The sequence below is a fragment of the Lutra lutra genome, chromosome 4 (assembly GCF_902655055.1).
Source record: "Lutra lutra chromosome 4, mLutLut1.2, whole genome shotgun sequence".
NCBI lineage: Eukaryota > Metazoa > Chordata > Mammalia > Carnivora > Mustelidae > Lutra > Lutra lutra.
In genome coordinates this window covers 137,728,266-137,753,255 of record NC_062281.1, presented here as the reverse complement: position 1 = coordinate 137,753,255, position 24,990 = coordinate 137,728,266, and the positions used below count along the sequence as shown (strand labels likewise).

General features: G+C 33.3%; 1 protein-coding gene across 4 annotated transcripts in view; it reads right to left on the bottom strand.

The window, feature by feature from the left end:
- The window catches only part of NEGR1 (neuronal growth regulator 1), an 861,528-nt gene that overhangs the window by 507,783 nt on the left and 328,755 nt on the right, over nt 1–24,990 (bottom strand). For all 4 annotated transcript variants that reach the window (XM_047727677.1, XM_047727679.1, XM_047727680.1 and 1 more), the window contains exon 2: nt 624–856. In XM_047727677.1, the coding sequence (XP_047583633.1) occupies nt 624–856 (233 nt within the window). The remainder of the gene's footprint in view (nt 1–623; nt 857–24,990) is intronic.

Here is a 24,990-nt window from a genome sequence, read left to right as displayed (position 1 = left end):
TTTATTATGTGTGAAAAATAAAGTAACTTGATGATTCTGTATTTGGAGACTGTAAGTTAGCTAGAATGATTTATGATCTACTGAAAGTAAATCAAAGTATAACCCATTGTGTACCATATTTTTCCAATTACTCTATATTTAAATAAAGTAATTCTAGAAGGCTGCTTCTTTCCATTGTGACTTCAATCAACGTAAGCAGAATTTGGATTAAGACAGAGTGCTGGAAGTCTTGAGGATTACTTTTAAAGAGTTATACTACAGATATTTCAAAAAGTTCTAATATTTTCATGCATCCATCATGGGTTATTGAACATTAATTTTAATGTATCAATCATGGGTTCTCAAAGATGTATTGAACGGGTGACTCAAAGGAAGATACTAAGTGAAGAACACACAAGAAAATCATAATGTGGTGTTAATGGATAATTTTTGATCTTGGTAAGTGGGGACTTACATGTTTATAATAGCCATTACACTTAATAGAATCTAGGAACATAAATCCCTGAAGACAATGACTACGTATCTTTCAACATTGTCAGTTACTTCTGAGTCATTCTGTTATCTAAATACTGAACCTTGTTAAATATAGTCCTTCACAATATAGCAATTATAAAAATGCATACCTTGCACAGTTAGATGCACCTGCATTGTTCTCGGTGTATGTTGAGTCTGAACAGAACACGTGTATGGGCCATCGTCTGTCACATCTACATTCTGTATCTGGAGGCTGTAGTCCCTTTTATTCAATGTTGAAATTGAAACTCGAGGATCCACTGACCACTTATCGCCTCCCGCAAAAATAATACTTGACCGGTTCAGCCAGGCACCCTTTGAAGCTCCATCTTCCAAATAACACCTACAAATTACCAGAGACAGAACACTATTAATCAAAATGAAAATGAAAGACAACATTATCTTTGTTCTGAGTGCATTTCCATATGTTGAATTATAGCACTGTATCAAATACAAACATCAGACATAAATGCAGAAAATATGAACATTTGAGCACACTGGTACATCTTCCATTCCCAATGCAAATGTGAAACAATGCCTGCATACAGTTTTGTTTTTTTTTAAATGTGTGTGTGTGTGTGTGTGTGTGTGTGTGTGTGTGTGTGTGTATTTTAACTCGGAGCCAGTCAAAATCCTTTTTCTCTCTGTCTGGATGACAAGTAAATTTAAATAAAGTTAAATTCCTTCAAATAATAATTTCAACATTAAAACATTTTTTCTTTGAAATTATAAGAAGTAGAAAAGGTCCATGAGTTAGACTGTTTTAACCAAATCCAATTCTAATATAATATACTAGACACTAAATAGAAAGCATAGGATAGTACCATATCATGTTTATTATGCATTTAAAGAGTGGTAAGCTGTACACTGAAACTATAAACTGCATTTTACTGATAAGATTGCTGTTGTAAGTGAAGGAGACAAGACATTAGTCGCAAATACTTGCTGTCTTCTCAATAAGCCGACCAATAGTCTTTCCAGGAAGCATTCATTTATCCAACAAACATTTATGAAGCTTCTACTATTTATGGATTTAAAAATGGTATTGCCCTCGCTCTCCAAAACTTTAAGTCTAGTAAGGAAGACAATTAGGCAACCAATCAATGCTACGCAAAGGATTATTTGATTAAATCAGGCACAAGTTACAAAAAAGAACTAACTGACTCAGAAGAGGTACTAGGGGTATAGAATAGCCTTTATGGAATAGAAAATGCCTTGAATAAAGAGGCAAGGAATGGGAGACATGACATTTAGACAGAGGTGCCATATGTGGGTAACACCAGAGAAAAGTGTGAGAAAGAAAGCCACACACTTCAAAGACAAACAAGCATGGAGTACAGGGTGGGAGAGGTGAGAGATGAAACTGGAAAGGTAAACTAAAGCCAGATGATCATAGAAAGGGTGATGACAATTAGTAGACTTTAAGGTCAATTCTGAAGCCATTTATTCAAAGTTGTATTTTATAACAAGATTCAAAAATATAGCTTTGTATCCAATAGAAGTCAGACATCATGATTTAGAACAGAAGGCTGCTGTGGTCATATGTCAGTGATTTTGCTGAAGCCTGGAATTCTATGTTTCATCTTGGAAATGTTCTGATACAAATTAAAGACTGGTTTTCTTAAATGAGTACAAAGCACAGCTACAGAATGAAAATACACATACATCGAAATAGTTTGACAGCATTTCTACAGAACACCTTGGGGGATTGAACACAGTGTTTGAGATTGCTACAAAATTGCAAGCTGAATGCAACAGGGTAGGCTGCTGCCAACTGTATAAAACTAATCAGTTGGGTGAAAAAATAAGGAACAAGGTACACTGCAGAATCTAATTTGCAGTCAGCTTTGCCATCTACAGAATCCAAACTAGTAAAGTCATAAAGGTCATTGTTAATTGAAAAGCTTTTCCTTATGTAATTAATGAAGAAAATAAAACCCACTTTAATGACATAATTAAACAATTATGGTATATTGTCATTCCTAATGATATGCAGAAAGAAGATAGAAGGGACATATTTCCCATTTCATAAGATCACGTGTCTACTGCTATAGGATAGACCACTGAATTATCATTACTAGGACTCTGGTCATTACAATGCTTGTATGTAATATATGGGTTCATCAAGAGTTTCTGTGTGACCTCTGCATTCATGGCCTTCACACATTATCCTATCTGATGCTCATTTACAACCCTCTGGGGTATGGATTGTTATGCCCAATTCACTAGAAAATAAATGGAATGTTTAGGTTAAATGACTTGCCCAAGCCACACTATTAGTGGGTGACGAAGTGGAATTCATAATCAAGTCTTATATTTCTATATTCAGTGTCCTTTCCTCCGTAATGTAGATCAAAGACTGCTAAAATAGGTTTCAGAAATGGAAAGATGATCAGAATGTTGCAGAAATTACTGCAAGTAATTTCTTATTTACTAAATGTGACCAACTGTTTAACCTGTCCTATTCTAAAGGAAGCAGAAAATTAATTATTAATGCATGTTTTACCATGAAAGTTTGATTTAGAGCACTCTGCTGGGCATTTTCCTTTCCCTTGAGGCAGGAACAGCTTTATCTTTATTTGGGGAGGTATCAGGAAGAGCACAGAGATTAACTAGCCTTTAGATACTGGAGCTTTCATAGACCAAATCTGGGTTATAACTCCTGGTCTTAGCGTAAGCGCTATTCCTGTTCTGGTATATTAGGGATCATCAGGGAAGAACAGAATTTAACTTCTTCCCTGTGAAAAATGAAAAGGGAGTTTTTTTTTATGTCTCCTTGGTTGGATAACTATATTTCACAATTGTTATTAGTCCTGATCCAAAGCTTTTCAAGACATACATTTAGAAGACCCTTGAATGAGACTCAACTAAAAAACAAAAACAAAAACAAAAAAATTTTGTATGACTTCCTTGGATTTCTATAGCAGTATTCTCAAATGACACTATAGAGTTAAAATTTAAATAACTCAAATTACCATAATGGAATTTTACAAATTGGGAATAGCAAGATCTAGGAATGGCTTTCTATTTTATGAAATCACAAGATGCTTATATAGGGACATACAGTTTTAAGGTGAACTATGACCTGACTATATCAGATATATGAAATAGGTCAAATACGCACATAAATTTCCTTAATTGTAAGGACTACATCTTCTACCTTTCTACCTCCTCTTTGTTCTTCATATCTACCCTAGTTTTGTGGGTTTTTTTTTCTTTACAATAGAAAGAGATACTGTCTGACATGTATATAATGTATTAAGAAGGAATTCTGGAAGGAAGGAAGATATTCAGGGTATGGCAGAGTGGTGCAGGTGGTAGGGATGGGTAAAAGAAGTATGAGAAGTGGTAATAATTTAGTTTTGCACTCTTCAGGCACCAAAAAACATTTTTCTGGGTTTAAAAATTCTAATGTCTGAAAATATAAAAATATGGTGGAATCCTGGCCCATATGAAATTCATAATTTAGAAAGGATGATAAAATATATTCGTGAATGGCCATCATGCAGAATAGGAAGTGAAAATATAATAATTAAATTATTATTATAATTGGATTATTGCAATTGCCTCAGAGTTTCAGGTTTCTGCCCTTGACATCTGTAGTGTAGTTTATTCTCTCTATAATAAATAGAATAAATTTTTTAGAGTTTAAGTCAGAACAACAACATGGCTTCCTACTTCATTTCCTATTTCACTCATAAGAAAAAATTTAATCCTGAAAGTGGTCAAAGATCTTATGCAATCTTCCTTTGATGCCTTTCTGACCTTACCAGCTGCCACTCTTTTCCAGTTGATTCTGTTCTAGACTACGGTCCTGTAGCTTTGTTTCCAACAAAGGGGCACATGCTCTTGCCCTAGGAAGTTTGCATTTGCTCTTTCTTCTGCCTGGATGTCTCTTTCTCCAGAGAGCTGCATAACTTAATCACTATCTTCCTTAGGTCTTCACTGAAGTTTCTAATGTATTAAATAGCAAAAATAATACCACTGCTACACTCCTATGAAATGCATTATCTGTTTAGTTGCTGGGTTATTTTCTGCCTCTCCTTGCTAGAAGTAACATTCAGGACCTTTGTCTGTTTGGTTACTTCTGTGTATTCCAAGGGCCCACAAATAATTGAAAATAAATATAAATATTTGCTGAATGGATGAATGAAGGCAAAAATTAAGATAGTTTTAGAAGAAGAAACAATATGGTAAAGTAAATCAAAATTTCCAAAGTACAACCTAGTTGGGAAAGCAAAGTCATGCCCACATTAATGTATGATAACATATAATTAAATGCATATATATGTCCTACAAACAGTGACTGATCTATGATACAGAGGATGGGCTAAGCAATCTGAGACAGTGGGCGAGGAAACATGCTCTGTGAAGAGAGCAAGGTGGTAGGTAAGGGGCAGACGGGAGCTGGGCTCAGAACTACTTGAAATAAGAAAGAACTACATTTGACCCTATACTTCAGGAACCAATTTAACTCATCGAAAATTCTGCTTTGTATGTGCTAGACATTTTGTTAGGCACTTACAATTATTATCCTATTTAATCTTCACATAACCGTATAAAAGCCAGATACCATTATCTTCATTTTAATAATGGAGAAACAAAGGTACTGAAGGTTTGTATCTTGACTGAAGCCAGTTGGTCTGCATTCAACCATGCTGAGAGACTATGTTACACATTCCTAGAGTCAGACAGTAGCCAGGGTGAGGGATTGTCCCACTACAGGATGGAAGAATTAATGAGTGAGGGAGAGGTTGATGAGGTAAAGACAGATCATTAATGGGGCAGGATGATGCAATAATTCTTGGGTCACAGACTTGGATCTTTTTTCCTCTCTGGACTCCAAAATGGAAAATTTTTAACAGTTAGTGATCTTAGGATCCCTCTGAAGTACAAATAATGAAATAATCTGAATAAAAATGTTTAATAATGAGTATATCCTTTAATTAAATATGGCATGGCTTTTCCTGAAAGGTTTTTTTTTTTTTTTTCTTTTCCACTTAAAAAATCTGCTAGACTACCTACTTTATTGGGAGATGAGTGAAACAGTTCCAAAAATACATTTTTCCCCAGGAGCTGTGTTAACACCATGCCAAATATCATGACAAATACTTAAATTTTGAGTCAATCATCTGGATGTTTTGTAATCATAGTTCCAAACATCTGGTTGCTGAAAAATGTACAAAAAATAACCTGAATACTTAATTTTGTTTCAGCGTTGTTAATTATATAAACCCGGGCTTAAGATAGTGCTTTTCTAATAAGAACAGCATTGATGTTTTTCAACTCTTTCAAGGAGTTCCTTTATAAATGACACTACTCCACACTATTAGGCAGGTCCTGATCTGGGTGGTATAAAGTCCCATTTGGTGAACCTCAAGTTGATCAAAATGATGTTGGAACAATTCTAACAGATTCTGTAATAATACTTCCTGTGATGATTAAATCTGAAAGGTGGATATCAGAAAATGTGATGTAAATTAGCATATTTGGGGCTATTTAATATTTTTAAAAGCTCTATTAAGAAAAAAAGCCTATGGCTGCTGAGGATTGATTTTTTTTTCTTTCATATCTCTAATTCTCTATAACACATTCCAAAAACATAAGCCTTAGTACCATTACCAGTACTGCACACAGCAGGATTTATTCAGCTCTATGGAAAGAGACCAGCTTTTCATAAGACATGTTGATTAATGAAAGCTCCTTTTAAAGGTACTAATTAATAAAAGAGAAAAGTGCTATTTCCCTTGGATTCAAAGCTAAACCATGTGAAAATGATATTCCCGTGAAGGAGCTGGCCAGCTACCTTCACAGCTGTCTTTTCATTGTATCACAAAGTTCTAAATTTGACAGGAAGGCTTTCAAAAGCATAAAGAGAAAAACAAAAAATTCACAACCCCATACAATCACCATGCTAATTCCTCATACAAAGAGTTTTGATATCCTGGTTTCCAGGCCAAAATCAAGTAAGGGAAATAAAGCAGAGATTAAACAGATCAGAGCAATCCCCTCTCCTACTTGCCTTTGTTTGTAAGGCACTCCCTTCTTAATGTCTTTGATGGTAGTTATTCTCTAAGTACTATATCATATGTACGGATATGAATGGACATATAGGTACACATATATGTATATAACATGTAAATTATATAATGTTTGCTAGATAACAATATTACATATAACAGTAGGTTGATTTATGAATTCCAGAGCTCCTTTACTACTACTATAGTAGAAACTGCTCTGGGGCAGAAACAAATCCTATTATCTTTCTATTTTGGCATGTGCAGGGAATGTGAGATTTTGTCAAGGGAAATCCACAAAATCAGCAATTTGTCCGATGAGTTTTAGTTACTTAGTGAAGTACTCATCCCTATATAGGATGAGAATTATACTTTTAAATATTTTTAAGAGATATGTAAGTGAAAATGCACGCACTTCTGCAGGTAATGGTTTGGTAGTGTTGCATGTTAGCTAAAATAATTTATTAATATCACTTCTGCCATATACTATTGTAAGCCCATTGTGTACATTTCCTCACAAAGAACTTTTAAAATAGCTACTGTCAAGTACTATCATAATGCCCATTTTGCAAAGGAGAAAGTGAGGTATAGAGAGGGTAAGTAACTTACAGATGACTTGCTTATTGAAATTTGTAATGCATGGAAATAATTTTATTATGAAGTAATTGCATTAAATCTCCAGGCAATTATTACCTATTAATATTATCTACCTATATTAATATCACATGTACATTTATTTTTAGAATGGAAATAATGTCATGTTGGGCATATTTTACCTATAGTAGTGAAAAACAAAAACAAAATACCAAATAACATTGATTTCTTATTTTGTAAGAGAAATAAATCTCTTTCCTTTGTATTTCATTCTAGCACTTCTTTTTAATAGTACAGCTATATTAAAAATATCTTGGATAAGACATTGGAATTTATCAGCTACTCTCTAATTATAAGATCAAATTTTCAAACTATTTATATATTTTCATATTGTAAATCAGAGGGGGAAAACCTGAAAATAATACTTTTCGAGTTTTATATAAAACCAAACCTAACTCCTAAAAGATGGGAACTTTAGTATGATCAAGCAAGAGGGTAAACTCATACTTTTTAGTGTTATTTTAATGCACTATTTAGATTATTTAGATTAAATAATTTAAAAACACATATTTAAAGACACATTTATAATGCAACATTTTCAATGCCTACAAAATCTTTAACATTTGGTTTTGGATTAATCAGTAAATTCTAAACATTAACATCAATTATTTTAACTTATAATTAAACCATGCTTTTCTATGATACCACTTTATCTTATTCTTTCCATTGATTCATTTAAATCAGGCTTCCAGTAAGCATATATGTCTGTGTTTTCAGGGGTCAATGCTAAGAAATGTTTAAATTTAGAGTTCTTCAGGACATTATTTGTAAATCACTCAACAAATAAAATAAGTATGGATAGAGTGAAAAAGAGCTTATACATTATAAGTAAAGAATATAGGGAAGTCCTTACCAAGATCTAATTATCATCTTTTGATAATAATAATAAATCCCACTTGCTGAATGACGACTATGGGTTAAGAGGAATAGACAATGTATTATTATATGATCTCATCTAAAACTAACAAAAGCATTTTGAGAGGTAGGTAGGTCTTAACTAACCCTGCATGAAGAATGGTGAATACACAAATACAGGATTTTTTAAAAAAAAATTATTTATTTATTTGTGTGTGTGTCAGAGAGAAAGAGAGAGAGAGAGAGCGCGCACGCAGGGGGAGTGGTAGAGGGAGAAGCAGACTCCCAACTGAGCAGGGAGCCCAATGTGGGACTCCATCCCAGGGCCTCGGGATCAGGACCTGAGCCAAAAGCAGATGCTTAACGACTGAGCCACCCAGGCACCCAGCAAGGCAGGCTTGATGAATGACGCAGAGAATATAAACAGGAAGATGGGCTACATATCCGAAAAGTTCGTTTAGGACTAGCTTTGCTCAAATGGGTTTAATCATGACTCAAATTGTAAATTTCTTTGTCTTTTCTACTTTTTTAGTTTTTGAGTTCAACTAAACCAGCTTGCTTTCTCCCACATGGACTTGAATGTGAGCTATTTGGATCTGGAAGGACTTCAAATTTTCTGCTAACTGGCAGGTGCTCTGAACCGCTGGGGGGAGAATTTGTCTGCAGTACTGTCTACCCAGCAGCTGCTTCCTGGAGAAGTTGGACTTTCACCTCAGGAGCTATAAAAAGGAATGAATACTACATTCAAAATGCATGCAGGAGATGTTTAAAATAGCAGTATCAGAGAGGGAGAATGCAGTCAGGCCTGGAGAAGTGACCGAGATAAAGCTCTAAGGTCTTGGCAAACCTCTCTATTACATCCTCTTTGGGATGGAGCCAGGTAGAGACACCTCATTCTCAAAACAAGAGGAAAAACAAAATGGAATTCTATACTAAAAACAATATCAGCAATTCTACTCTCTTTCATCAACCATCTTTCTGTTTAAGTCATTTAGAAAGTATTCTATTTGCAGATAAATACAGATGATAAAATAAGAAGTATCAAATGGATATACAGTAAAGTTGTAAACTTACCTCTTTGTCAAACTAATTAAGTACACCCTTCTTTACAATATCAGTGAATACACAAATTTAGCAAACAAAAAAAAATTATAAAAGTTATTCTTTCTTTCTCTCTGCTTGTGTTGGTCTTCAAACATTCTTCTGGTCACTGTTGGATTTTTCTTCTTGCATTTTTTTTCCTAATAAAAGTATTCTGAGCACAAATTTTATTTTATGAATAAAGAATGGCTACATAGCACAATTAATTAAAGCCAGCCTTGCAATCATTAACTAAAGTAGCCATTAATCCATATTTATCTGTCCTCTCTTGAGAAAATTGACTAAACCATATTTCAGTATGAGCTATGCCTTAAAATATAAATTAGGAAATGTGCCCCAGAGGGGAAAAAAGAAGTAGTTACATTGTTCCCATCTGCTTCCTGCAAACAAATTTAAATTGATTATATTTCCTCAAAAGATGTTAAAAAGTAGTTGAAATTTAAGTCTTTGCTTGATCACATGGACAAATTATTCATCTTTGCAAGGAAGCATAGTGTAGTGATTTATTATAGTTTATATTGGAGTTCAAATACCAGTTTTCTTGTGTACTAGCTATGGAACGTCAAACAAATTAATTTACTTCGATTTTCTCACCTGTAAAAGGGGGTTAGTAAAATTATTGATCTGATGAGATTGCTATGATGATCATATTAGTTTGTTTAAGGTGTTCATGATGGAGGCAGTTATGTGGTAAGTGTAATTAAGAGCATTATTAACTACCTTCCTATAGGTAGCTTTGTCTAAAAACAAAACAAACTACTACTAACATCACCACCAACAAAAAAAACCCCTGTGATGTGAGACGTAAGAGAAAGAAGGGAAAAAGTGGCATTTGTAGAGCCTGGCTTGATACAGCAAAACATTATTTACTACGTAGTCAAAGCAGAAATAATTTTACAGATAAAGGAGTCAAACCTTAAATTACTTCTCCTATTTTACCATCTTTGAACTTCCAGAAAGGCTTTTTCTATAGAAAAAGAGAGCTTTGGAGTTTTATATATATATATATATATTTTTTTTTTTTTTTATTACTTTGAGACTGAACACTAATGTTTAGAAACCAGCCCCTGGTTTACTAGCTATTGTTTTTGGGCAAGTAACTGAACTTCTGTTAAAGGCTTATTTATTTGTAAAACAGAAACAGTACCACTTGTACTAAGAACTCCAGTTTTGGTATAAGATCAAATGAGACTGTGTATGGGAGATAGATTTATAAAGTTATAAAACGAAATATAACTGTAAATATTTTATAATTATTACACTGCTTTATGAGTTAACTTTCCTCATAACTCTAGAACATGGCTATATGAATCTCTATTTGGAGATTATATGAGCACAATGATGTTCCCAAACTCAGCAAGATGTAAAAAAGGTTACCAACTGTTTTCCTTTTGCTTTTATGGTACATAAAATGATTTTCTATCCTAGGTAAACTTTTTTGCTTTTTTAAATTGGCACCTAAAATTTTTAACATAATCTGATGTTTTTGTGAAAAATTATAATTTCTGGTTATTATAAATATGGTTATTTTATAATAAACTCATTATTTCTCATTTTTAAATGTACCCAAGGAAATCTAAATAACACAGTGGTCTGATAATAATATCCTGCATTAAAAAAATGAAACAGTTCTAATTTAAAAGAAATGCTATATTGTTTCTTTTTATTCTCAAACTCATATTTCCATACTACTTCTGCCATGTACTCTGATTCTAAACCAATTAAATTTTTTTTAATTTTATTGATACCTTATCTTCTCTGCAATAAAACTAAACATATAAAAAGTGGCTATAAAAAGCTCTTGGGGGGGCGCGCCTGGGTGGCTCAGTGGGTTAAGCCGCTGCCTTCGGCTCAGGTCATGATCTCAGGGTCCTGGGATCGAGTCCCACATCGGGCTCTCTGCTCAGCAAGAAGCCTGCTTCCCTCTCTCTCTCTGCCTGCCTCTCCGCCTACTTGTGATCTCTCTCTGTCAAATAAATAAATAAAAATCTTTTTTTTTAAAGATTTTATTCATTTATTTATTCATTATTTATTCATTATTAACCAGGAAAATCTGGTTATGAACCAGATAAAAGACAATAGCAAGTAATTATTATTATTATTTTAGATGTGATAATGACATGATATGTCCACTTTTTTAAACAGATGTATGTTGAAATAAAGAGGAACAAAATGATACAATGTCTATGATTTGCTTTAAATCAAATCTGCTTCAGCTAAGAAAATAAGAAAAAGGAAAAAATAGATAAAGCAAATGCAGTAAAATCTTGATAGTCATTGAAGCTGGGTGATGGGTGTTTGCTTCTACTCTTGTGTAGGCATGAAATCCCCCCTTGCATAAAATTTTTTATTAAAATTTTTCATTTTTCATTTGGAAAAAAAGAAAATCATCATAAACCCTAAGGATATTTTTACTACAGTTCAAAACTTCTGGTACCTGGAATGCTATATTTTATACTTTTTTTTTTTTCTTAACTGTTAAGCTATTTAACTCCTTTAAAAAAAAAAAACGCTGTCGGCATATTTGCCTCTAATTTTTATTCTTTTTAACCTCCAGCTTCTATCTACAATGGGTTAGGGGAACAGAATTTGTGTGAGAATTATTGGAATATTAGCAATATTATTGTAATATTATACAGATCAACTGTAGTGTCCCAAAAACATTCTTTATAAAGAACATTTATATTTCAAGTATAGTTGCTTTAAAAAGACTTTTCTTTCTGTGTTAATTCTATGTTTAAAATTGCTAGAAATATGTTAAAAATAAAAGTTGGGTAAGACAGGCTGTATTATAATTGCCCATGCATGTATCAGTAAACTAAAAAATATCCTGTCTCTTAATACTAATAATAATGTCTTAATTTTGGTAAATCCCATAAGCTTGATTTTTTTGTGTTGGTAATCTCTTGGGTTTCTTTTCCTTTTGAGAAATCTAAATATACTTACTTTTTCTCTATGATCACCTGTTTTGTTATTCTTAATCTTTTGCTGCTTTAAGAAATGTATGTGTGTTTCAAGAAGTGTGTATGTGGGGGGGCAGGGGGAGAGAGAGAAAGAGAGAGAGAAGACATTTGGGGTTAAAATAAATAAGAAATGAAAATGAATATTTATGAGAATAGTAAATGATGACAAAATTTGAATATGTAACCAACATATAATTTATATTCATTTCATCTGAACTCTTTACTAAAGAAAGTACTAGAACCCCCCCAAATATCAATGTATTTCTTGCTTGAGAATCCATCCAGCAGTAGCATCTAGTGGACAGCTGGACCCGTCATATCTCACTGCCTGCCTGGCTCAGAAAAGCAAGTGCCTCCAAGGGATGTAAAATTCCACTGTGACTTATGCAAAGCTGAAATTTCAGCCATGAATTTCTGGCTGGACCTTTCCTCACTGAATTGCTGCATATTTTCTTATCTCCATGAATAAATCATTTCTCAAGGTCAGAATTTTGTGATTTTGCCATTACTTCCTCACGTCACTCTAAAAAGTAAACTTATAAGTTTACTTCTAAGTTGTAAGTTCTAAGGTGGTTTCTAAGAAAACCACCACTATACCACTCTTTAAAAACAGGTGACCTGGAATCTGGGAAATGCTAATGTGGTTTCTTCAAGGATAATTGTACCCCAAATTTAGAGCCACATGGGGTTGAATCACAATTCTTCCTGACACTTACTAGCCTTAGGAATTTGGGCACTATTCAATTTTTTTTAAACCTTCACATTTGATTCTTTAAAATCAGGATAGTAATACGTACTTGAAAGGGCTATTTTATGATGATTAACTGAAATGTCCCAGGTGACAAGACCTAACACCAAACCTTAGATGTTATTTCTTTGGGAAGTTCCTCCTGACATCTCTATTCCAGCCCTTACACATATTTAATGGAACTCTTTTAAAGCTTGAATTGCCCTCAGCACATTAACAATCTTGCTTTATTAACCCACACTATAAAATTGTTTGTTTAAACCATTTATCGACTCTGCTAAACTATAAAGGACCCTTTCATTCATTGTGAGGTCCAGAAATGAGTACAGTATCCATCACATAGTGCTTTAAACAACAGCAACAAAAATGTGCACGTGTGTATGAGTGTGTGTGTGTGTGTGTGTGTGTTTTGAATACCATGAGAACCCTAAATAAAATACGGTGTGAATGGTACATAAAAGAGGAGAAATAAAACCAGAAACAAGAACAGGGTGGGAATAGGTGAAGGGATAAGGTCAGGGCTTAGTACAAGAGGTAGCACTGACATTCACCTTTTCACCTTACCCCTGTTGTACTTTAATTCCTTTGTTCTTGGTTATCCTAAATCAAAACACACACAAAAATCTCTGAATTTCCTCTATGGTTCAAAATAGAATATATCATTTGGAACAAATGGGCATGCCCACTGTTTACAGTGTTTATTGCTTCTGCCTTATACTATAAAAATAAGGATAATACAAAATTCTCGCTTCCATGTACTGAAAGAGGAAATGTTATTTGTCTCAGCAAAACAAATTGAAGTCACTCATATGGTAATGTTTTCTTTCCTAAATTTCTGGAGCAGGTGAGAAAAACTCAGGGGCCAGGTTAAATAAAGGATGGGTGAGAAGTAGTCATAAAGAAAATGTACTTAATAAATAAAAAAATATTTTGTCTAAACATGAGAAAGCCTTACTCATTTGGTTTTTATTTGAGCAAAATGATATGACATTTTTAATTATTATTCTTACAAATACAAAACAGGTTTTTAAATTTTTATTTGATGATCTACAAACATATTCTTGGTTAAATATTATTACTGTTTATATCATTTAGTTCAGAGTTCTTAGCTTGGGACAGTAAGTCTTCCATTTCCTAGCCAAAAAACATGGCATTCACTGTCCTTAAATTTATCTGTATTTTCTTGCTGAACATACTAGTAATTGCTTTTAGTATAATTTGTAGTTATATGTATATAATTATACATAATAAATATATGGCAATAATAAATTAGGGAAAGAAGAGAATGGATATTGAGTGCTTTTTAAAATTAGAATTATAATTAATTTATGATTATTTATAAGAATTATATAAGTGCCCCTTAAATAAGTGCCCCTTAACATTTTAAGGGTTACTACACTTGAAATTCTTTGTATTTCAAATATTTTCATCCTCAAAGACTCTGTTTAACTCTTGAACCGGTTTCTTATGTAAGGAACTCCTTACCTTTTATTCTATGATTCTATGGCTAACTTAGCCATTAATCTCTTATGAGAAGCTGTCAAATCTTTTATGAGAATCGGGGCATACTGTGTCCACTTTTCTTATCTTTCACACAGCCTTATTTTCAAGCAACCCAGCAAGTTAGTTAAGCACAAACTGCCTTGTAAAAATCATGTTTGAAATACAGCCACACTTTCTTCAGCTTTTATTGTTACCAATATTTCACAATTGTCTTTGCAATCAATACTGAGCGCACGGGTCTATTGTTCCCCAGCTTGCTTGTCTCCCGAGCTCCTTAATCTAAGACTGTCTTCTGAATCAAAGGGACTTCATATATGTCAGACTGTATATACACACACATCTTTTTCTCTCTCTCTAATTGGTTTCTAATTATGAGCCTTTGAAAGAAGCCATCGTATTTTCCTCTTTACTTTCTATAAAGCATCAGCTTATCATATGCATGTTTCCAGGATTTCAAATCAGCACCTATACTTTATTTTTCATGTATTAGTACAAAAGAAAAAAAAAGATGATTTATAAAATAAATATAGTACTTTATGGAGACCTAATATACTTTAAAATGGCATCCTATTAAATCCAAAGTAAATGAATGTATTAATTTTCCTTTGAAACATACACCGAAACAATAATTAAAGGAAACCATTTTTGACAAAGTATACTTTTGATTTTGCCAACCCCCAAATTTTCTTACAAACAATGGGAAACATTTGTCTTTCATCTTCAGTAATGGTTGAAAGTCACCACTACCTAACAAATGCTCAGTGACCCTTGTGAAATGAGTTATTAAGGCACAGGCAACAGAGTAAGCAAATCACCAATAGTCCTATTAATTAAACTCCACTTTGTATTTAAATACAGAAAAAAAGTTGAGTCTCAGATACACCCTAATTCCTCTATTTGTCTAATCTTATTGGGAAATAACCACACTTCAAAATGACTTCAAGATTTTTATTTTGAGGCAGAGCCTGAGTCAATTCCCATTTCAACTTCTTCAAAATATTTTCTTATAAATTCTGTCTGTGCAAGTATACGAGAAAATTAAAAAACAGATAAAAAGAATATTTCATTGCTTTTAATGAGTTTACAATAAAGAATGGAGGATATGCAAAATATTTACACCATGATTAGACGGGATAGAAGTACCACAATAGATTCAGTGGTTTATAGAACTTCAAGAAGATATAGATTGCTCTCACTGCATTAAAATAATTAGGGAAACTACCTAAAAGGTCGGGATGCAAGATGGTTTTTTATAGAAAAGGATCATTTACAGAGTTAGAAAGGCGACAGATAAGAGCTGTCAACAAAACTGTCCTCAACAGGGCGCCTGGGTGGCTCAGTGGATTAAGCCGCTGCCTTCGGCTCAGGTCATGATCTCAGGGTCCTGGAATCGAGTCCCGCATAGGGCTCTCTGCTCAGCAGGGTGCCTGCTTCCCTCTCTCTCTCTCTCTCTGCCTGCCTTTCCATCTACTTGTGATCTCTCTCTGTCAAATAAATAAATAAAATCTTTAAAAAAAAAAAAAAAACTGTCCTCAACAGAAGAGAACAACAGAAGCACAAATAAAGTACAAAACAGGGAGGGAGGTTATAGGGTGGCGTACAATCTGTTTGACTGAGTAAGAGTGTAAGAGACAAGTGGGGAATAAGTTTCCAAAATTCACCTGGAGGTAAATGACAGATGACTCCAAATACCAACCTACAGATTTTGGAACAATTTCTATAGGCAATAAAGATGTTTAAGTGTAGATAAGGGCTATTCTTGAAAAACTTCGGAAAGATCTTTTTTTTTTTTTTTAAGCATATCATATGAACTGCATAATAAGCTAAGTGATTTCACACATACTATGTTATATAATTTTCATAATGACTTTCTGAAATACATATTACTACCTCTTGGATATACTGAAAAAATGCAAGCTCCAGAGCTATTAATAATTTTCCCAAGATAGGAGAATCAGAAAACGGCAGTACTTTAAATGCTTCCTTTATTCATTTGCCCATCCATACATACAATTATTACTTTCACCAAGAAGTTATTGAGCTTCTTATTTGTTTTCAGTATTGCACTATTGACTAGGAATACTGAATTGGACATACATGGTCCCAGAAATTCCAGGAATTCCCAGAATAGTAAGGAAACGTGGGTAAACAGATCATAAAGATATATTGTGATAGGTGGTATAATAATGTAGGTAGATAAAAAGCCTAGAGAGAGGGTAAATGAAGGAACGATTGTCTTCTTGTGCAGTCTTGTGCTGAAATGAGAATTCTTAAAAGCACAATATACAGTTTGAAGCTATTATCTTAGCCAGAACTCATGACAGACTAGACTGATTTGTCAATAGAGAAAATCAAAAGAATATAGTTGAGAGAGTCATGGTCAAGGTGGAATTATTAATCTTTAAAGAGATGAGGGGTTTAGTATAAAATAAGAGTGAAAAGTGACATTATTTTTAATTGTTTGAACGTAGATATCTGCAAAAATACAAGAACTGTTTAAATCTAGGGAAACTGGGAAGAGGACTTGGTTTAAGGGCAGAAATAATAATTACTTTCTTTTTAATATATTGCATTCAAGTCACGGGTAGCATCACTGGAAGCTGGTCCACAAGTGAGTATAAATGGAGTCATCAGGGCACCTGGGTGGCTCAGTTGGTTAAGCGACTGCCTTCAGCTAAGGTCATGATCCTGGTTCCTGGATTGAGTCCCACATCGGGCTCCCATCCGCTTCTCCCTCTGACCTTCTCCCCTCTCATGCTCTCTCTCACTCTCTCTCTCTCTCAAATAAATAAATAAAATCTTTTTTAAAAAATGCAGTCATTAGGAAAAAGACATACTCAGAAATCATTCATAGTAGAATTAAGTGTGGTCATGCTATAGGACATTATGAATAAAGAGTCTGAAGGACAGAAACTGGGATATCCTGCATATCCTGCCTATGTTGAGGAAAGTAGGGAAAAAAAAAAAAAAACATATTTTAACATGAAAGCCAAGGAAAGTGTTAACAAAAAGGGGCGTTCCCAAGCGTCGTCTAACACTACAGAGGAGTCAAACAAGGACTGAAAACATGCCATCATCTGGATTATTTCTCAGTGATATTATAGAGAGCAGTTTGAGAGGAGTGGTGATGATGTGAGGAAGTAAGCATTTTAGGAGGTTTATTGGAGAGAATGAGTTTCAACAGAAACTACAGTTTCATCAGTGCTCAATCATACTCTTTTATAAGAGCTAGATTTATGTAAAAATAAACCTTTTTTTTTTTAAAGAGGTTTTTTGTTTGTTTGTTTGTTTGTTTTTAATGAGCAGGGAGCCTGATGTGGGACTCAATCCCAGGACCCTGAGATTAGGGCCCGAGCTGAAGGCAGAGGCTTAGCCCACTGAGACACCCAGGCACCCCTATGTAAAAATAAACCTTTTATAGTAGCTTTCTCAATCTTCCTGTTTTTTTAAATCTCATTGCATTTAATGTCCCTGAGTATTCTTCCTAGCTTACTACTTATATACTACAGGCTTTAACTAGAAATAAAACTGACCAATTGGATCATCTTGTACATCTCTGACCTGTAGCCTTTGAAACTATAAATCACAAATTCCCTATTTGGTCATTGCTGAATTGGCAAGCATCATTTAATCAACAATTTTGTTTTAAAAATTGTATTCGAAGTCTGTTTTCAGCTAATATTTTTGTACTAAAGTTTCTTTATAGTCTAATCAATATTTTTGTCCATACAATAATATAATTACTAGATCCTCAATTTCTATTTCATTTAATTTATTTGGATAATTTTAAATGTATGAATTCAGGACAGCATCTGACACTCTTATTACTCACTTAGAACCTTAGAAAATAAAACTGCTTAGATTGTTTATTTTCTTCTCATCATTACATTTTCAATTAGTGTGTGTGGAGGGTTATTTACATTTTTTTAACATTTATTTATTTATTTATTTATTTGAAAAGGAGACAGAGAGAGTGTGAGAGGGGGACGTGAGAGGGAGAAGAGAATCCTAAGCAGACTCTCTGCTGGGGCTCAGTGTCACCACCTCGTGAACGTGCCTGGAGCTGAAATCAAGAGTTGGATCCTAACAGACCGAGCCACACAGGCGCTCCTGGAGGGTTGTTTGTAATCGTTAAACATGTATGTCCCTGTTTCTTGCTAATATTAAATATGGCTACTTTATAGCCAGCTATATTTAGATAGCAAAGACAAACAAAGGAAAAGAGAAATTACTTTCAGGGAAAGGACATTCACATAAACTGATTTAATATATACTGATTGACATGGATCCAACTTCTTTCTCTATCTGTTTGAAAGACTGAGCACCACAGTTCATAAAATCAGGCTTCGAAAATCTGAATGACAGTATTTTAAATTTAGTTGGATATAAACCTAAATAAAATAGTAGACTCTTTAAAACATCTTGCTGACCTAAGCAATTATAAGGATAATTCACATAGATAATACCTCAGAATTAAATGATCATCAAATTAAGGATGAGGGAAGTGTTGGAATAATCATAATTATTTCCAATAATCCATGCTTTCTGACTTCCAACAAGGAAATTGGAGGAATCAAGATCTTAAAAACAAGAATACATATAAACACAGTGTTGAACATACAAAGTTCAATAATACAATCTATCCTAATAAAAACTATTGTAGTCTCTTAGCTGTCAACCATACATTGTAAATGATCAAATAATGATTACCATCATTTCATCCTTAATGACATACTAAACACTAATCAAATATGTAAAAGCACTTTATAAAATTCCTCTTGTTGCTATATTTTACAGGAAAATGAGATGACTCATAAGGAAATGAATAGCCCAAAGCTACAAACTAGAAATAGTTAGAGCTGGGTTTTGAACTCAAGATCCAACTGAATTCAAATTCCAGGCCCTTTCTACCATATTCCCCAGACTATTACAAAACAAGTTTACTCATATACCACAGAGCAACCTTTTTTTATCCTAGAATGTTATAGACAATTATGTAATTGAGTCCAGGAAATAAACAGTATTTTTTAGTAGACCATGGTCAGATCTTACATGGGCCTAATGACACATTTAGTTACCTAACAGGTTAGCAAATGATACTGTATGGAAAGTAATTATTTTACATGGTAGGGGATAAGTTCTTGAATACTAATACTCTTCCTTTTCCTAGCCTACCAATATAAATAGCAATGAACTCACCTTCAATACCAAACATGTCTCCAATAATCTACACTTGATTAACAACACCCTAGGTACAAGGATTTTTTTGCTGCCAGTATATAATCACAGAGCCTAGCATTGTGTCTGATAACCTAGCAAGTGCTCAACAATTACTGATTAAATAAATTATTAATTGAAAAAGTCACCTTTTAGAATTATAATTAATGACATAAATCACAAATATATTCAAGTTCATTAAAGGGGATTAAAAAACACATCATCAATCCAAGAAATAATGGTGTAGTATCCTCTTACAAAACTAAATTCTCATCTTTCACTTTGCTCTCTGAAATACATTTATTGCTAAAGCTGCAGGTATAATGGGGGAAGGAGAACTCTCTCCTTCCTTACCATTTTACATGGTAAAAATAATGAGAACTAAGTAACCTGACCCTTGATTAGTAAAAATTTATTATTAAAGTTAAAGTGAGAAATGAAAATCAATGTTTTTAATACTGATACTTTAAAGGCTATACAATGTGAATTTTTTTGTCAATTTCAATTTTTTTGTCATTTCAGTTACATCAGCAGGAAATATTCCTATTTTACTTTCTGTGAATTTTAATGGTCATGTAAGTACACTTGGTCTAAATTCTAACTGCAGAGCATGTGGGAGTCTTGGTAAACACAACCTAGTACATAAAGGGCTTAGAAATAGAATCTGAAGACCTGGATTCCAGTTTTTATTCTGCTAACTACTAACTGACTGTTACTTTGGACTTAGTCACTGCAGCCCAAAGTTGCCTTATCTGTGAAGTAAGATCAGTGTTTTTCAAAGTGGGTTCCATGGAACTATTTCCTTGGGATATTAACAGACATATCTTCGAAATAAAGTCCCATATACATATAAAATAATTAAAATAATCAGGTTTCCTTATTGCAAGAATTCTCAGAGCATTTAGTATATTAATTTTCATGAAGACTTTCCAAGAGAGATAATACATAGGTATCCCCAAGCTGATTTGTCTCTAAACACTATGTCCAATATTAATTTTGCAGAATTAATATTCCACAGAGAGAAAAAAAGGGATGACAAACTGAAAGCCATGCCTATATCATAGTGAATATTTCAGTGAACTTCAGTTTGTTCACTCTGGATCATTTACAGACTTGGTCTATAGAGCAGAAAACTAAATGCCAACAATACTATGATTAAATTCAAGAGTAGCATGATGTCATCATATATTTGCTCTACTTGGGTAATCTGAAGCTCTAAAATCGAGCTTTATAAGCACTAAAATTACATCAAACCAATCGTAGGCAGAGAATTAGTTCACTTTATATAAAAATGAATTGAACCAAGTAGATATATAATTGTTATTCTTATGATAAATACAAATCAATATAGTGATTTGTGAACAGTAAATATAAAATTGTTAGAATGTATAACAAGAAAATGCTTACATTTCTACAGCTGAGAAGAATAAAGCATTGACATTGAAGTTCTTTCTAAAACATTATTTTTGTATATGACCAAACTATTTCTCAATAATGACTCTTCAATAATAATCATATTAAAGTGTCACTTGGGTTTTGGAATCAATTCAACATATCTATCCATCTCATTGATATTGTAAAGTTGTCTAACATAGACCAAATGTCCAGATGAATAAAAACTTAGTGCTGGCAAATCAATAAATGTAAAAAAAAATAGTAATTCACTCTATGAAATGCAAGGGGTACTCAGTGAACAAGATAAAACTTGCTGCCATCAGAGAACTTACAGAATAACCTTACCACCTTACCACCATTCCACTTACTTTTATTTAATTGGTCTCAAATTCTACTTTGATTATGCAATTTTCTGCTTAATACCATCAAATAACTCTTAATTGACCACAGAATTAAGTCCAAGGACATTATCCAGGAATCAAAGATATTTTGTAATATGACCTCTATCTACTTTCCAGCCATTTCTCCTAAAACCTTCAAACATAACCATGGTATAATAGGCACCTTGGTTCCTTTTTTCTTTCACAAATAATTTTATTACACTGAGCCATTAATGATAAATTTGTCTGAAATGTCCTCATTGTATTTCCCACATTGTAGAACCTTATCCATCCTTTAATGTCCATTGTAAATTCCCTCTTTGAAGTTCTCCTTTCTTATCATCCCACATGAATAGAGTTTTCACTAAAATGTGTACAATTAACGTAGGTCATGAAGGACTCTTTTAAAATTTTTCTATTTGTCCCCACCTCCTGAATAGAACTATAGCATTTTCATGACAACAATGTAAGCGCAATTTAATGCCTTTAGACTTCCATTTCTACTACATTCCCACTTAAAGACCGTCCCTTAGCATCCACATCTTCCAATTTTCTAACCCCTCTCCCAAAGTAGGAAAGAACAGATTTCAAAATGTATATCTATTCATATCAATTTTGCCTTAATCAGGCATTTAGAAGCTTAATTTATAACTGAAAAACTACATTTTTGTCTCTCCACAAGAGAATTGAGATTAAAATCTATGAAATAAGGAACATTAAGAAAGGACTAAGGGGATACTTTCTCATGGTCCAAGGAATCTTACTACTCCTAAGACTGACTCTAAATATAAAACTGATTCATCATTTTCATAGTTTTGGTGAGTAGAATATTTATGTAGTTTACAGTAAGAGTACTTACCCTTTGGTCTTCATGTTGTCCTCTATCTGAAATCTTCCTTAACTCCTCCCAGACAGATTAAATTAATCATTTAATGATATTATCTCAATATTTTTGTTTATACCATAAAATCTCACTCATTATACCAATGCAAAAGGCCATTCAAAGGACAAATGATTTATTCACACACCCCCCACTGTAAGTGATCTAATTTATTTTCACTGTTCTATTACTACTTTTATAACATGATGATTCCCAAAGCTGAAGCTAGCCGAAATCTGTCTCCAGGATTCCAGAACGTTGGAGCCAAGCATCCACAACTCAAACTGAATTGTTTAAAATTGAACTAATTATTCTTTCATATGCCATATCTCTTCCTATTTTCACTATTTTTGTAAACCGGTACCACTATCCACTTAGTTAAATAACACTTTCTTCCTTCTCCTTCTCTCCTCAGTACACAGCAAAATAAATTACAAACTTCAATCAATCTAAGCTTTTTAAATATCTCCTTTCCCAACAATAGTTCCTTTGATAATGTTCCTTACTGGTTGGAGAAACGTGTTAGGTAAGTTCCTTTAAAAATATGCACAGTAAAGTATTTTCAATACAATATTCATATATGGGTCTGTTCGATACAGTCTTCTATGTCTTTGGAATCTATTTGGGGCATAAATAAACTTAAGCAACTATTTAATTTGGTCATCCTCTCCTTAAAATATATGTTTCCTAATAGTTTAATTGGGGTTAGTTAATTTTTCAGGTTGCCTCAGTGTTTCTAAATTTCATACCTATTTCTTCATACTAATTTTTATTTTAATTATTTTCATAATAAAAGTCCATCAAGTCAACTAATACTTATTATTTTTGACTGACACTTTGCAAATTGAAAACCTTTACACATATAAAAACATTTTTTCTCAGCATGTTCCACAGTTTTGATAAATAATATAAGAAAACCCCCAAACAGGGAATCATCAAGAGGGAAGTTTAGTCCAGATTATATTATATTGTATATTTTCTCTACCAGCCGTGCTAAAAATTGTACATCATAGAAGCGATAACAATGTAAATTCACACAGATGTTCCTTTGTCACCAACTCTCAAATTAATAACTTTCATACATAGACACTTTGAAATGTATCAAAAGATGGCATAGACTTCTTATATGGTATCCTTTTAGATTAACAAAATGGATTTTAAAATTTTTTCAAGCATAGTCTTGGGTATTTTTTATGCTTATATAGATGTGAAAAAAATCTCACGCATCTTGTTCAGTCAAATTAATTCAGTGACATTTACTGACCACTTCCTATGTAAAAGACATTGTGTTTGCCCTATGAAACTTCTTTTGGCCTTGGTTCTTTAATAAAAAATATTCCTCTAATTGTCCTATTATAAATAATATTACTAGTTTCTTTGTACTTTTTTTTCACATTCTATGTTCAAAGTTACAAGAAAGCAATTGTTAATAAAGTAGATCCTTTAAAGAAAGGTTTATTGCCACATGAATTTGAATCTGATAAAAAGCAACTACATATAATTTTATAAGGATTTTATACTGAAGAGAAAATTATCATAACATAAAATGAAAATGTAAGTTTCCTTTATTTCCTATTAAAGTTGGATTTTTAATGGCCAGAGCAGATTCTCAAATTAATTATTTTACTGTTATTAGGCTTTCATTTCTTGTATCCATCCTAAACTCTGTCCAGCATTCCCATGAACATTAGTGGCTCATTAGGAGGCTCCGAGTTAATCCGCAGGGCTAAACATTTGTTCCATCATTAAGGTCTGCTTTTCCCAGACTTAGAAATAAGCAGAAATCTAATTTTGGTTAATTTTATTGCCTAGGTCATAGTAGTAAATTTAACTCAGTCTGGAAACAGCTCTTATAAAATTACCTTTTATTAAAATGAACTATATGTTTTGTAGAAATACAAAAATGTCTCCATTGAGGCAAAATTCCTTAAATGCCAGAATACAAAATAAAATTATGCTTATTTTCCTCAGGCATCACTTAGTATACTATTAACTCCATGGCTTGTATAATTTGATGACTCCTAACTTTTCCATAAACAAATTACAATAATGCCCAAATATCAGACTTCTGTCAAACACACACCGGGGAGGATTTTATCATAGTCTCACATTGCCTAAGCAATTCCCTGATCATACTTTAGGCTCACTAAGAAGCATCACTCATGTATTGCTACAGATTGAATGTTTATATCTCCCTAAAATTCATGTGTTGAAACTTAATCCCCAGTGTTATGGTGTTAGATGAGTGCTTCAGGAGGTAGAATAAATGCTCTCAGAAAAGAGTCCCCAGGAGAGCTCACTCACTCCTTCTGCCATGCCTAGACACAGCAAAGAGACCTGGTCTATGGACCAGGAAGCAGGCCCTCATCAAACATCAAATCTGCCTGTGCCTTGATCCTGGACATCCCAACCTGCAGCACTATGAAAAATTACTTTTTATAAGCAACCCAGTCCGAAGCACTTTTGTTATAGCAGTCCAGTGGACTAAGATACTTATTAAGTCCACAATTGGAACTGAACTTTAGTTATGGGTGAGCAGATAGCTATGCTCAAATCCAGTCAGTGTTCATTATTTAGTATTTTCATCCCCAACATTCATGGATGATTCTAAGTCAAGCCTTTCCCCTTCCCATGTCTTGCAGGAGAATGCTGTAATTAACTATGATACATGTTTTATTTAAACATTATTTGTCTCTGGCTTAGGAGCAGAATTGCAACCTGAAATTCTAACTTTATCAATGACACTAATTTTGCTCTCTGTAAA